Raw genomic sequence first — 13088 nt, forward strand, 5'->3', positions numbered from 1 at the left:
GATTCAGGCTGAAAAGGAGTAACTGTTTCCAAACACACAGGAATTTTAACTTAATACTCCTTAGTCTAGCCTAGAGAAGGAAGACACTCATTATTATCAGAAATAAATCTTGGAAATTTGCAACATTGTGCTTTCCTTATATGAGTGAATGCAATCTACTCATATAAGGGGAAAAGTTCACTCAGGGGAAGTTCAAGTTACTGTCTGTTTACAGATACAGATAATCAGAGTTGGAAGGGACCTTGTGGGTCATCTAGTCCAACCCCCTGCCCAAGCGGGAGACCCTACACCATTTCTGACAAATGGCAGTCCAATCTCTTCTTGAAAGTCTCAATTGAGACTTTCCAGTGACCAACTCCAATGAAGCTCACATTCCTGTCACTGTATTTTGAAGAAGGCTTAATATAGAGAAAAATAAAACTCCTGAGAAAACTGAGATACTTATTTACCCGTTGGGAAGAGAAAGGGGGCAAGAAAAAATGTGGATAGCTCTGATGTTTGAATCATAACAACAATTTGGGAGAGAAGTTGAAAGTCAATGAGATTCCTTGTGCAATGTGTTTTGCAAAAAGAGTACTTATTTACACACACAGCCTATTTTAAGTATCCAAAGCACTTCATGTCCAGCCACCTTACCTTTGTGCAAACTTTGATCTGAAAGAGACTCCCTTTCTGGAGACAACCCATCTTCCAATTTTGTCTGCATAAGAAACCAAACAGATTAATGAGTCAAGGTATAGATTCCCAAATAAGAGGACATTGACAAGTAACAGCTGGCTAAACAAGAGGCTTAACAAGGCCATATATGCAAAACATTTCTTTTTTTAAAAGAAATAAATAAATCCCAAGAGATTTGTTGAGTAGCTCTGCAAGAAACAGTCAAAACAGCCTTCTTGTGATTACTTTTGGACTGCTACATGAGCAAAACATTCTTAAGTTCTAATCACAGTTCACCCTTTTTTGACAGCAGTATCAAGAGAACTTGGAAAACAACTCCTCTGCTGCTAACACTTGCAAGAATGTAAAAGGAGATAAAAATGATAATATTTAGAAGTTTAGACAATGAGGAAGTGGTCAACTGCTGGTTAAGAGAACACCATCGTAGAACAAATTATTCAGTAAAAAATAGTAGGGACAGAATTCTAATTTGGAAGCATTTTTGAGCCCAGGATACATCAGCTTAGAATTCTTCTGGGCAACATCGTTCAGGACAAGCCACTGAACCAAACAACAATTCCCATTAATGCTGCATACTCATACATCTATTCTTTTACCACTGTGCTGCCTATATTAGGTGATGTTTAAGTGGCAATGTAATATCAGAAAATTAAAATTGGGAATTTCATTGTCCTTATAAAACTGAAATGAATATTTTGCTGTTTTATTCCAGAGTCACATGCTGATAAGCTAGTTGGCTAGTGGCGCATATCCTATGATATCTTTTAAAAAGTCCTGTGCTCTGATGTAGCAGGATGGTTATATTGTTGAGTTTCTATTGCCATCTAGAGGCTACTAATAGTTCCAACATGCTTTTCTGAAGACTAGAGTGATTTTTAGAAGAATCTACATTGGTTATTACTTGGCCAATGAGAGGGCCAGCCTGGAAACTGAGCACAGCCATGTTACCTTAGAGAGCTTACTAGTCTTAGCAACACCCTCTGAGATCTTCTTGGCTCATGTATTTCACTGGATATACCGAAACACGTAGAGAAAGAAATATTTCTTTTCATTTAACATGTTACAAATACAGGACTGCACAGATTGCAGGTTTGTAGTAAAGAATAACAGGGAATGCTCTCCATAAAGCCTGAATTTACTATTAAGAATACAGAATAATAGAGTTATGCCATTTCAGAGAAGTGGCTATCCAATCTCTTCTTAAAAGCCTGGAGCACTCGCAACTTCTGAAGGCAAGAAGAATCAGGACTTTGATCAAAGGAACAACTGAACAGTTTCACTGTATATGGCCATATGCTACAAAGGGAAGATCAGCTTACAAAATTCATGAAGAATCTATGTATACTGTAACACTCAAATATCTACAGGTATATATGTGATTGGTGATTTTCTTGACGGACCTGGAAATAAAATTTCCATCAAAAAATCTTCTCCAGATGTTTTTATCTTTTGGATTGACAAAAATGGTCACTTAAAAAAAGAGCCTTTTTGATGGTCTATCCTTTCCCCAAAGATATTTTCTAGCTATACATATATATATTAGTTCCGCTAAATATATATGTATATATTCAGCAGAACTAAATATACATGTATCTAAAATACTGTATATATCTGCTGAACTGGTTCATCCAACTCTTGTTTTTGAGATTTTATTCTGCAAAGAATTTTTGTTATGATTCTATTCATTCCACTTATAGATATATAAGAAATGCATTGGGAAATGTATTCTGTAACTTTGAGGCTGCAACCAGCAAGATCCTGTTTCTTTGTAAAACTGATACAACTTTATTGCAACACACAGGAAACAGCTCCCAATCTGTAAAATAAATATAACAATTAAAGGCTTTGATCAAAAAGCAAGAACAACTGTCATCGTTTTACAAGTGTAAATACTCCATCTCACACTGGTTAGAAGTAATTGGTTGATTTGTTCAATCAAGTTTTAATACCAGTGTTAGAAACACTCACCAGTTCGATTAGTTCAGACATACTTAAGTCCTTCTTCCTGGTTCTGATAGACAAGTGATGCTTTTTCCTGAATAAAAACACAAAGGTTTCATTATGAAGGGATTGCATTCATTAATAACAGAGAAAATATATTTCAGACCTTAGCATAAGAAGCTGTAATATACAAGTCAGAGCATTGTTCCAATTTGTTTCTTGAGCAAACAGTGAATCTTTGATGTACTTACTTAAATTTAAGCTTACAATTTGAGGCAGGAATATTTTACAGTTCAACAAATGTTTAAGGATAAATTGGCGAAATATTGGAAATGTCATCCGATACCTGGGTCATATTACCATATGTGGTGGACATGTGCAGAAGCTAAAAAATATTGGACTAAAATACACACATGGTTGGAAAAAATGGTAAAACAGCATATAGACTTAAAACCAGAGATATTTTTATTGGTGATTTTATCTGAAGATTATAGTAAAGAAATAACATATCTGATTATTAATGTTTTAACTGCAGCTAGAATTGTATTTGCTCAAAATTGGAAAAATGAGAAAATTCCGATGGAGGAGGAGGTGATTAAGAAAATAATGGAATGTGCAGAAATGAGTAGACTAACATTAGCAATTAGAGAACAAGAAGAAAAGGAGTATTATAAGATTTGGGATTTATTATATAAATGGCTAGATAGAAGAGTAAGAAATTGAAATATATTATAATAGTAATGATATATTATAATTATTTTTGAATAAGTTATACTATGAGTATATTATGAATATAATTTAGTAAAAATTGAGATTTGCTTTTAAAGATAGCCTGGAAATAAAATTTAATTTTTCATGATGGTACAATAATGAGATAATATGATATGAAATGTTGATTAGAATCTAATACGAATGTAAAATTAAGAGGAAAGGGTTACAGATATTGTGCACATGATATATATACCAAACCAACACACTGTATAACTGAAAGATGGTTTTATTTGTTGTTTTATATGTTATAAAAATAAAAATAAAATCAACCCCACCCCAAATGATTCGGGAACTGAAGTACAGACTTTCTCCATGCAAAGAGTCCCCCCTACTGCTGCATTTTTGTCTTACTAAGAATATCCAGCAACTGAGTAAGGGACTACTTACTGTACAAGCTTAGTCAATTGCATGATGCCCACAAAAAGAGTTCTGGAAAGTATGCTAACAATGCTTAGCAAAATCAAGTGGCAGATACTTCATCTCAGTGGCAATCCACTAAGGCAGGGATGTCAAACTCATGTCGTCACGGCGGCGTCACGTGATGTAACGAGACTTTCCCCCCCTTCAGTTAACTGGGCATGAGCGTGGCCAGCACGTGACACATCTGGTCCGTGGGCCAGGAGTTTGACAGCCCTGGACTAAGTTATCTTCACTGTATGCACATGAATGTTCAGGTTACTCTTGAGGAGGTCATGTTAAGACTTATAAAAGTTACATTGTCTGGAGCAGAACTTACAATCTAGTGGTTTCTACATGTGCAGATTCCACAATTGCTACTCAGCCTGGCCCATTAACCCAACAGATCCAAAGGGAACAAAAGACTGTGCTAAGAACTATTTTATCATAAATAAAATCTATAGACAACATCTTTTACCAATATCTTATACCACCATCCATTTTGTCTTTAAGGTCACATGCTATTACCAATGTAGATTGTGGCCCAAAGAAGTGTGCTTCTTAATGGGCTAAACCCAGGGGTGGGATTCAATTGGTGTAACTACCAGTTTGGTGAGAGTGCAATTTGCACACGCGTGTACAGCTTTTAAAAAAAACCTATCAGCTGTGCTGCCCAGACAGCTGACAAGTGCTGTGCATGGATGTGCGTTTGAAAATCCTGTTCTTTCCTGCTTTTTCAACCTCAGCTGTGCTGCGCAAAGCAGCTGAGGTTGAAAAAGCAGGAAATAAAGGACAGCCAAGAGCCCGGGCGGGTGGGTGGGTGGCCCAAACAGGCAAGCAAAAGGTCGTAACAGCGAACCGGTTTGCTGCTCTTCAGAACCGGGCCGAACCAGTAACATCCCACCCCTGGCTAAACCCCACCTTTTTATGGGATACACATAAGAATGCCCAAACTCTGTATAATAATTTTATTGGGAAAGGTGATACAGTTCCTATCTCCACATCACCTGATTGAACAAGAAGATTCTAATTACGGGACTATCAGAAAACATGGTCCAAAATGCAGTGTCTTGAGGATAGAGCCATCCAGCTAGTGGTTCCATATTTGTTTTAGCTAACAATTAAGGACATTTTTTTTAATTCAGACCATTATTGAAATAATAATGCAACAAAATATTTTTAATGCAACATTTGTCGCATTATAGTATAATTGCCAATTGACATGTGTATTTGCTTTTTGCTTTTTCTGGATTTTTCAATTGATTTGCTATTACACAAATCTTATTGCTTGGAATTCAATTCCCTGGTTCTTTTTAGAGAAATGGTACAATATTATTAATAAGGTATACAAATAATTGTTACAAGACAGTGTCCTCTACTTTATAATTTGGGGTAAGCAGAAGATACGGAACTAATTATCTGACTGAGTCAAAATTCATTTCACTCATATGAGTATCTGAATGGGTCAAAGTGAGTGATTATCGATGTCTGGTAGAAACTTTTTTAAAAAGCAAGTTAAGAAGCAAATAATCTACCCATTATCTCAGTAACGTACATCCTGCCTCCCAACTTCAGCATCAGAGTGGTCAGTGTCTGGAATACTCTACCTGACTCTGTGGTTTCTTCCCCAAACCCCAAAAACTTTAACCTTAGACTGTCTACTATTGACCTCACCTCTTTCCTAAGAGGTCTGTAGGGGGCGTGCATAAGCGCACCAACATGCCTACCATCCCTGTCCTATTGTTTTTTTTTGTTTTTTTTATTTCTTATATGTATCCATGTATTCATAACGAAGTTTTTACTTACACCTATTATCTTGTAAGCAATTGACAAAAATAAAATAAATAAATAAATAAATAGTCTCTTTCTCCCTTCTCCACCCATGACATCCCAATATAGATCAGGCAGACAATTGCATACTTTTTAAAGGGAAAACAGAGAAGCAGCAGAAGGATCATGAGTACGATGGGAGCAACAGATCCTAAACTTCCAATGAGTTGGGAAGATGGGAGTTTGAAGAATGGTGTGAGCTCCATGTTCTCTGTCAGATGAGCATCCATAAATCCACAGAGGGAAGTGAAACTGAAAGAAATAAATAAAACAATAAAATATGCAAAAGGATTTGTATGGGAGTATGTGTATGATTTTACAATAACAAATGAAATGCATAGAAATCCACTAGAAGGAACTGTATACTGCAGGAGTCAAAAAGAAGGCTGTGAAAATATTTACAGACCCCTCACATCCTGGACATAAACTGTTTCAACTCCTTCCCTCAAAATGACGCTATAGAGCACTGCACATCAGAACAACTAGACACAAGAACAGTTTTTTCCTATTCCAATCTATTCTAGTCTATTCTAGTCTATTTCTACTCTATTCTATTCTATTGCAGAACTTATTCTCAAGGTGAGGATCACAAATTAAGACCTTCCCCATTGCAGTTTTCAGGGGGCCCATGTCTCCATGGTAGAAGTCATCTATTCTCTCAACACCGTTCAACTATTTACAAAGTCTGCACTATTATTACTATTAACCTTCTCATCATTCTTTATAGCCCATCCCTTCCCACTTGTGACTGTATGACTGTAACTTTGTCGCTTGTATCCTTACGATCTATACTGTTTCCTAGTATGATTTGATTGCTTATTGTACCCTATGACTATTATTAAGTGTTGTACCTTATGATTCTTGACTCTCAACGAATGTATCTTTTCTGTCATGTACACTGAGAGCATTTGCACCAAGACAAATTCCTTGTGTGTCCAATCACACTTGGCCAATAAAAAGAATTCTATTATATTTGCACACAGAAAGTTATGATTCAGTTCCTGGCACCTGCACGAAAAAGGACCTGATAACAGTCACTGCTACAGACAAGCCCAAGAGATTTCTGCCGATCAGGGTAGACACTCCTGGGCTCAACACAGGGAAAAAAATTGAGATAGTTGTACAGGTAGACCAGGGATGCGATTCAACCGGCATTACTACTGGTTCAGTAATTACGTTTTGTGCTAGCTGCGCGCGTGTGTAATACACCATAAGCTTTGCTGCCCAGACAGCTGATAAGCACTGTGCACAGATGCTCAGCATTTCAAAAACCACTTTTTTACTTCTTTTTCAACCTCAGCTGTGCCACGCAAAGCAGCTGAGGTTGAAAAAGCAGGAAATAAAGGTCAGGTAACAACCCAGGTGGGCAGGTGGGCCAAACAGCAGCAAACACAGAACTGTTTCTGTGTCTGCTGCTCTTCAGAGCTACCGGTTCTATAGAGTCGGGCAGAACCAGTAGCATCCCACACCTGAGGTAGACCTTGACTTACGACCACAATGGAGCCCAACGTTTCTGTTGCTAAGTGAGACATTTATTAAGCAAATCTTGCCCCATTTTACAAACTTTCTTGCCACAGTTGTTAAGGGAATAAATGCAGCTGTTAAGCGAGTAGCATGGATGTTAAGTAAATCTGGCCTCCCCACTGACTCAGCTTGTCAGAAGGTCGCAAAAGATGATCACATGACCTCGGGACACTGCAACAGTTATGAATCAGTTGCCAAGTATTTGAATTTTGATCATGTGACCCCGAGGATGTTGCAGCATTTGTAAGTGTGAAGAACAGTCATAGCTCATTTTTACAGTGTTGCTGTAGCTTTGAATGGTCACTAAATGAACTGTTGTAAGTTGAGGACTACTTGTAAAGCATCTTTCTCCAATTCAGTTCTAATATAAAAAGTTCTGATGGGCTCCATTCATCCTTTTACCCATTGATAATTTATTTTCTCTGTATCCCCTATTCATTTATTTTCTACCCTAGGTAGAGAGAGAGAGAGAGAGAGAGAGAAGAAAGAAAAAGAAAGAAAGAAAGAAAGAAAGAAAGAAAGAAAGAAAGAAAGAAAGAAAGAAAGAAAGAAAGAAAGAAAGAAAGAAAATAAATGAAAGAAAGAGGAAGGGAGAGAAAAAAGAAAGCATGAAAGGAAGAGGAAGGGAGAGAAAGAAAGACAAAGAAAAAGAAATAGGAAGGGAGAGAGAATGTGTGTGTGTGAGGGAGAGAGACAAGAAAGAAAGAAAGAAAGAAAGAAAGAAAGAAAGAAAGAAAGAAAGAAAGAAAGAAAGAAAGAAAGAGAGAGAGAGAGAGAAAAAAACCCTCTGTGCTATTATTTTAAATTGTTCCATTATTTATCATATATTAATATTTTACACCTTCCTTGCACCTAGAATGACAGTCTTTCTTTTGCCCAGGGCTACCACATATTTTTCAGGGATTTACATGCATTCAGTGTCTATAGTCCACAGCATAAATAAATGTGTGTTTAACAAAGTTGAAAGGGACCTTGGAGGTCTTCTAGTCCAACCCCCAGCTCAGGCAGGAAAACTGGGGATGCCAGACTCTGAGTAGAGGTCCTGGGAAAGGTGTCAGAATAACAGAATAACACTTAGAAGGGACCTTGGAGGGAACCATAATGCCATTTCAGAGAAATGGCTGTCCAGTCTTTTCTTAAAAACTTCCAGTGATTGAGCACCCAGAACTTCTGGAGACAGGCAGTTCCCCTGGTTAATTGTTCTCACTGTCAGGAAGTTTCTCCTTAGTTTTAGGTTGCTTCTCTGTTTGTTCAGTTTCCCTGCATTGCTTGTTTGCCTTCTGGTGCTGTGGAAAATACATTGCCCCCCTTCTTTCTGGCAGCCCCTTAAAAGCCTGTTGCCATTTCCTCCTTTCAGTGGTCCATGAAAGTACATAGTACATAGTATGTAGGTAATAAAGTCAAAAAAAGGTGAACAACATTTTTACAGAACTATAGATACGTTGAGGCTGGGTGTGACAAGGAGTGTCTGGGAGGGGAGGGGCCAGGTGAGGCACCCCTTGACGTGAATGACATTGAGTTGGCTACACCCACCCAGTCACATGACCATCAAGCCATGTCCGCAGAACCGGTAGTAAAAAAATTTGAATCCCACCACTGATGAGGACCCAAATTTATTTTTCTATGTTGACTCTGTAAACTGCTTAGAGAGGGCTGTAAAGCACTGTAAAGCAGTATATAAGTCTAAGTGCTATTACTATTATTCTAGCTGTGATTTGAATGAATGCTGGTAGCTACTGTTATTTAACATAGTCTGGAATTAGTGACAGGATCCTACTGTTCCACACCTGAGATCAGGATGGAAAAGGCCCAGGAGACAATGCTAGGAGATGATCTTTGAGTCCCATCACTGGTCTGTTAAAAATAATGGCATAGTCTCCCAAGAAAAGATTAAACACTCCATTAGCTAGCTGTCTGTTCATTTTAATTTAAAAATGACAGACAATTAAGAAAATTAGCACTGGAGGTATAATAGAAACAAGGTGGCACAGATGTAACATATTAGGGCAAGCAGCATTCCTGGGGGACTGGCATTGCTTTAAAAAGCTCTTTTTAAAAAGGGAGAGGGGAAGGCACTGCTTGTCCAAATTTTCCATGGCAGAATGCAGTACAATACTGAGACCACCAAGAAGAAGCTGCTGGAGTCACCCTAATGGCATGTGTTGTAAATGACAAACAGGATAATCCAGTTTGGGTGAGCCAGAGGGAGCAATACAGGAATCCCAGCAGGACAGACTTGATTTAATTGTCCCTCCCAGTTATGGCTTGAGCAAGTTGAGAAGAAAGGAAAGTGCAAGGAAGAGAAGGAACTTTTTATTGGCACCCGGTGTAAATTAATCAGTCAATTAGATTTATAGATGGCTATAGCTCAGTGGAAAAACAAATGCTTTACAAGAGAATGGCTCATATTCTACCCTGTTTATCTCTAAGTAAAGTTAGAAAGCTGCTAATAATCAGTGTTGAAAATCTGGAATCAAATGATCCAGTAGAATGACTTGATCCAATGCAGCTTTCTATGCCATAGCACCTTTTAGAAAAGTAGGTATCCTCTGTGTAATTAATAGAAGAGTTAACACTAAAAAAGATCCCTTCTGTTGCAGAAAACATTTTTGTTTTATTTCATGACATACTTGCACCCAAGAGTGACAGCAGTTGTTGGCTAATCTCTTTCTCTGCAATATGGGATGGGGGAAAAAAATCATATTTCCATTCAGAAGGATGACAAGGTGGATCAAAGGAACAGCAAAATGTAATGCAAATAGGATGGAACTGAAAATCCCAGGAGTGAACCTGGGTACTGAGATGTCAAATCTGCAGCACCCTGCATGCTCTCAAAATCTCTTCCCTATTTCACAAACACAAGGTCAGTAAGAGGAAGCGGAATCAGGTATATGAAGCTAAAGGCTGCTAGAAGTGAGGATTGCAAGGATGGAAGGGGCTTTAGAAGTCATCTAGTCCAACCCCTGCTTGTGCAGGATCCACTGGTGTATTTCTCATAGATTATCATCTGGTCTTTGAATACTTATAGTGAGTGAGAATTCATACTTCATGTGACAGCGTATTCCCCTGATTTACCATTCATGCACTCAATTCCTCCAGATATTTTGCCTGAACCTCCTTCCTTATAATTTTAACACAATGGCTCTACTGCCTTATGGAGCAATACAGAATACAAGTAGTCCTTGTTTTGTGACCGCCTTGTTATTTAGCAACCATTCACGGTTATGACAGAGTTAAAAACTAACTTTGTGATCAATACTTGCATTTAAGACTTTAGCAGGTCTATAAAGCAAAGGAAAGCTGAAAAGAGATTATAACCACAGTTTTGGTTTACTTAGTGAGTGCTTTCCTTAATGACTGAACTGTTGATCTCAGTTGTGGTTGCTAAAGGAAATTCAATAACTATCAACCAATCTTTGATCTTCCCTTTTTGGTGAAGATTGTTGAGAAGGCGGTTGGCTTGCAATTGATTATTTAGATTAGTTTCAGACTAGGATTTAATACTGGGACAGCTTTGGTCATGCTTGCCAATGACCTGTGGCAGAGCCAGGATGATGATGGAGCATCTATTCTTGTCCTTCTTGATCTCTGAGCAGCTTTTTATACTGCCATCTACAGTATCCTTCTCAGCTAGCTCCATGGGTTGGGAATTGGGAACACCCACCCAAGGACCTGGGATAAACAGGTCTTGTTGTTTTGACAGTGGCCAGGAATCGTCAGACTATATCAGACAAAAGACCATCCAACATTTGTTTAAAAACTTTCACTGAGGGAGTGTACCTGTGAATCCAGGAGACCAGCTGTTCCATTGTTTAATAACTCTCATAGTCAGGAAGTTCTTTATTTTGAATTTGGATCAGTCTCTGTAAAGTTTCTACTCATTAGTTCTTGTCCTACTTTTGGGCATTATGGAGGATAAATCTACACCCTCTTGCCTATGTTGGTCCTTCAAGTATGCAATCTTTCCAGTTTCTCAGCATCCTTGTATTATGGCTATTGATGTAGCCCAAGATTACGCTGCTCTTTTGGTAGCTGCAACATGTCCGCTCATACTTAATCTAGAGTCTGCCAGGACATCCTGGATCTTTCTCAGAAATATTACTATTGATCAGGTACTGTCTATCATCCACCATTTTATTTATTTATTTATTCCATTTTATCAAAAAGGAGAATGTAGTCAAGTTTATCAAATGCCCTACTGAAATCTAGGTGCACTATGTTCACAATATTCCCTTGATCTACTAAATGTAGAGGTTCCTTGAAAGGGGTGTTACTTAGTTAAGAAAAAAGATAGCACAACCTATTTTTAATACATGCTGGTTCACCTTTTACCTTTTAAGGGGCTGCAAACCTGTTGCATGTTGATCTTTACTAAGATCTTCCCATGCATTGTTATTGAGGTGATTTCTCAGTCCCTGTTTTCTTCTTCTAAAAGATTGGCGAGACCTTTATCTTCTAACTACTTCTATTGTAAGGTTTGGCACTTTCACATGGCACAGAGAGATGCTCATCTATGGCATCTTCCCTAAATAGGTTTAGATAAGGGGTGTCAAACTCAAGGCCCATGGCCCACATCTGGCCCACAATGTGGTCGAATCCAGCCCATGGGGCCATCCTGGAAAATGTAAGGTACTAGACCACATTCCTTCGGCCTGGTCTACCCATTGCAAAGAAGAAACATGCCAGCAGTTTGGGGAGTGGTGTCAAAGCTGGCCACGCCCAGCCAACCAGCCATGCCCAGTGAGCAGTGTCAAGCTGGTCACACCCATTCACCTGCCCCCCCTGGTCAACCACAACCCTAATGTGGCCCTCAATGAAATTGAGTTTGACACCTCTAGTTTAGAGGGAAAGACCAATTATTTATGAAAGATAAATCTGGCAGTTTTATTTTATTTAGTAATTAAATTCGAACGCTGCCCAATTCCCCATGACTCTGGATGGCTCATAACTGAAAGAAATAGGAGATGGTGAGACTGACAACCAACTGGAGAAGAACAAAGCAAACAGTCTTTACTCTCCTTTGCCAAAAGCCCCTGTGAAGAACTAAGACTTTAAGGCACATTAAACAACAGCAGAGAAGGATGATTCAGATCTTGAAGGAAACCTCGTTCTAAGGGCAGGAGCTGCTACAGGAAAAGGTGTTGACTGATGTATGAAAGAAAATACAATGGAAGACAGGAAGTCCTTCAAGAAACAAGTCCTTTTATCTTCTATATATTTATACTTGCCCAATTTCTTTACTGACCAGAGGGCATATGCATTCAGTTTGAATAGCCTCTCATTTCCTGGTTTTGTCAATGTTGAACCAATCTAAGACTTAGCCCTTAAACCAAACATACCTATGCTCACTGAACTGTTGTTTCTGAAAAACAAATTTAGCAATACACAATTGGCAGGTTTACTCTTTGATGAATTTGCTTTCTTGAAAATCTACTTACACGATGAATCTTAATAGTATAGATTTTTAATAGTAATCATAAAATTATTTTAAGATGCACAGTAAATGTTTTAGGGGTACACTTTAAATGGATAAGAAATGCAATCAAATATGTATTCTAATTAGAATTTAAAAAATAATAAATGGCTATTGGGTTTAAAATGGATAACCCAAAGACACAAACTAGCAAGTCAATCATTTAAAATATTCAGAAGATTTCTTTTGAGTTATAATTTTAAAAAGTGGAATGTAATCAGTTTCCTTCCTAGAACCTCAGTTTATGCTGAAAGGTACAGTTTACAAATGTAGAGTGGCATATTATTTTGACTTGCTAGACAGAAAATTCCATTGATAGAGATGTGGTGGCACAGTGGTTAGAATGCAGTATTGCAGGTTATTTCTGCTGACTACAGGAGTTCAATACTGACCGGCAGAAGGTTGACTCAGCCTTCCATCCTTCCAAGGTCAGTAAAATGAAGACCCTGATTGTTGGGTCTGTAAAACCGCTTAA

The 13088-nt window shown here is 38.1% G+C and overlaps 1 protein-coding gene across 2 annotated transcripts in view; it reads right to left on the bottom strand.

The window, feature by feature from the left end:
• LOC113446361 (uncharacterized) overlaps window positions 1-13088 on the bottom strand; it is a 37537-nt gene that overhangs the window by 18342 nt on the left and 6107 nt on the right. For both annotated transcript variants that reach the window (XM_026715996.2, XM_087929792.1), the window contains exons 2-4: window positions 5707-5868; window positions 2647-2713; window positions 637-700 (exon numbers count right to left, since the gene is read on the bottom strand). In XM_026715996.2, the coding sequence (XP_026571781.1) occupies window positions 637-700; window positions 2647-2713; window positions 5707-5846 (271 nt within the window). In that variant the 5' untranslated portion in view covers window positions 5847-5868. The remainder of the gene's footprint in view (window positions 1-636; window positions 701-2646; window positions 2714-5706; window positions 5869-13088) is intronic.

The sequence above is a fragment of the Pseudonaja textilis genome, chromosome 1, assembly GCF_049901715.1.
Source record: "Pseudonaja textilis isolate UNSWEBS1 chromosome 1, rPseTex1.2, whole genome shotgun sequence".
Lineage (NCBI taxonomy): Eukaryota > Metazoa > Chordata > Lepidosauria > Squamata > Elapidae > Pseudonaja > Pseudonaja textilis.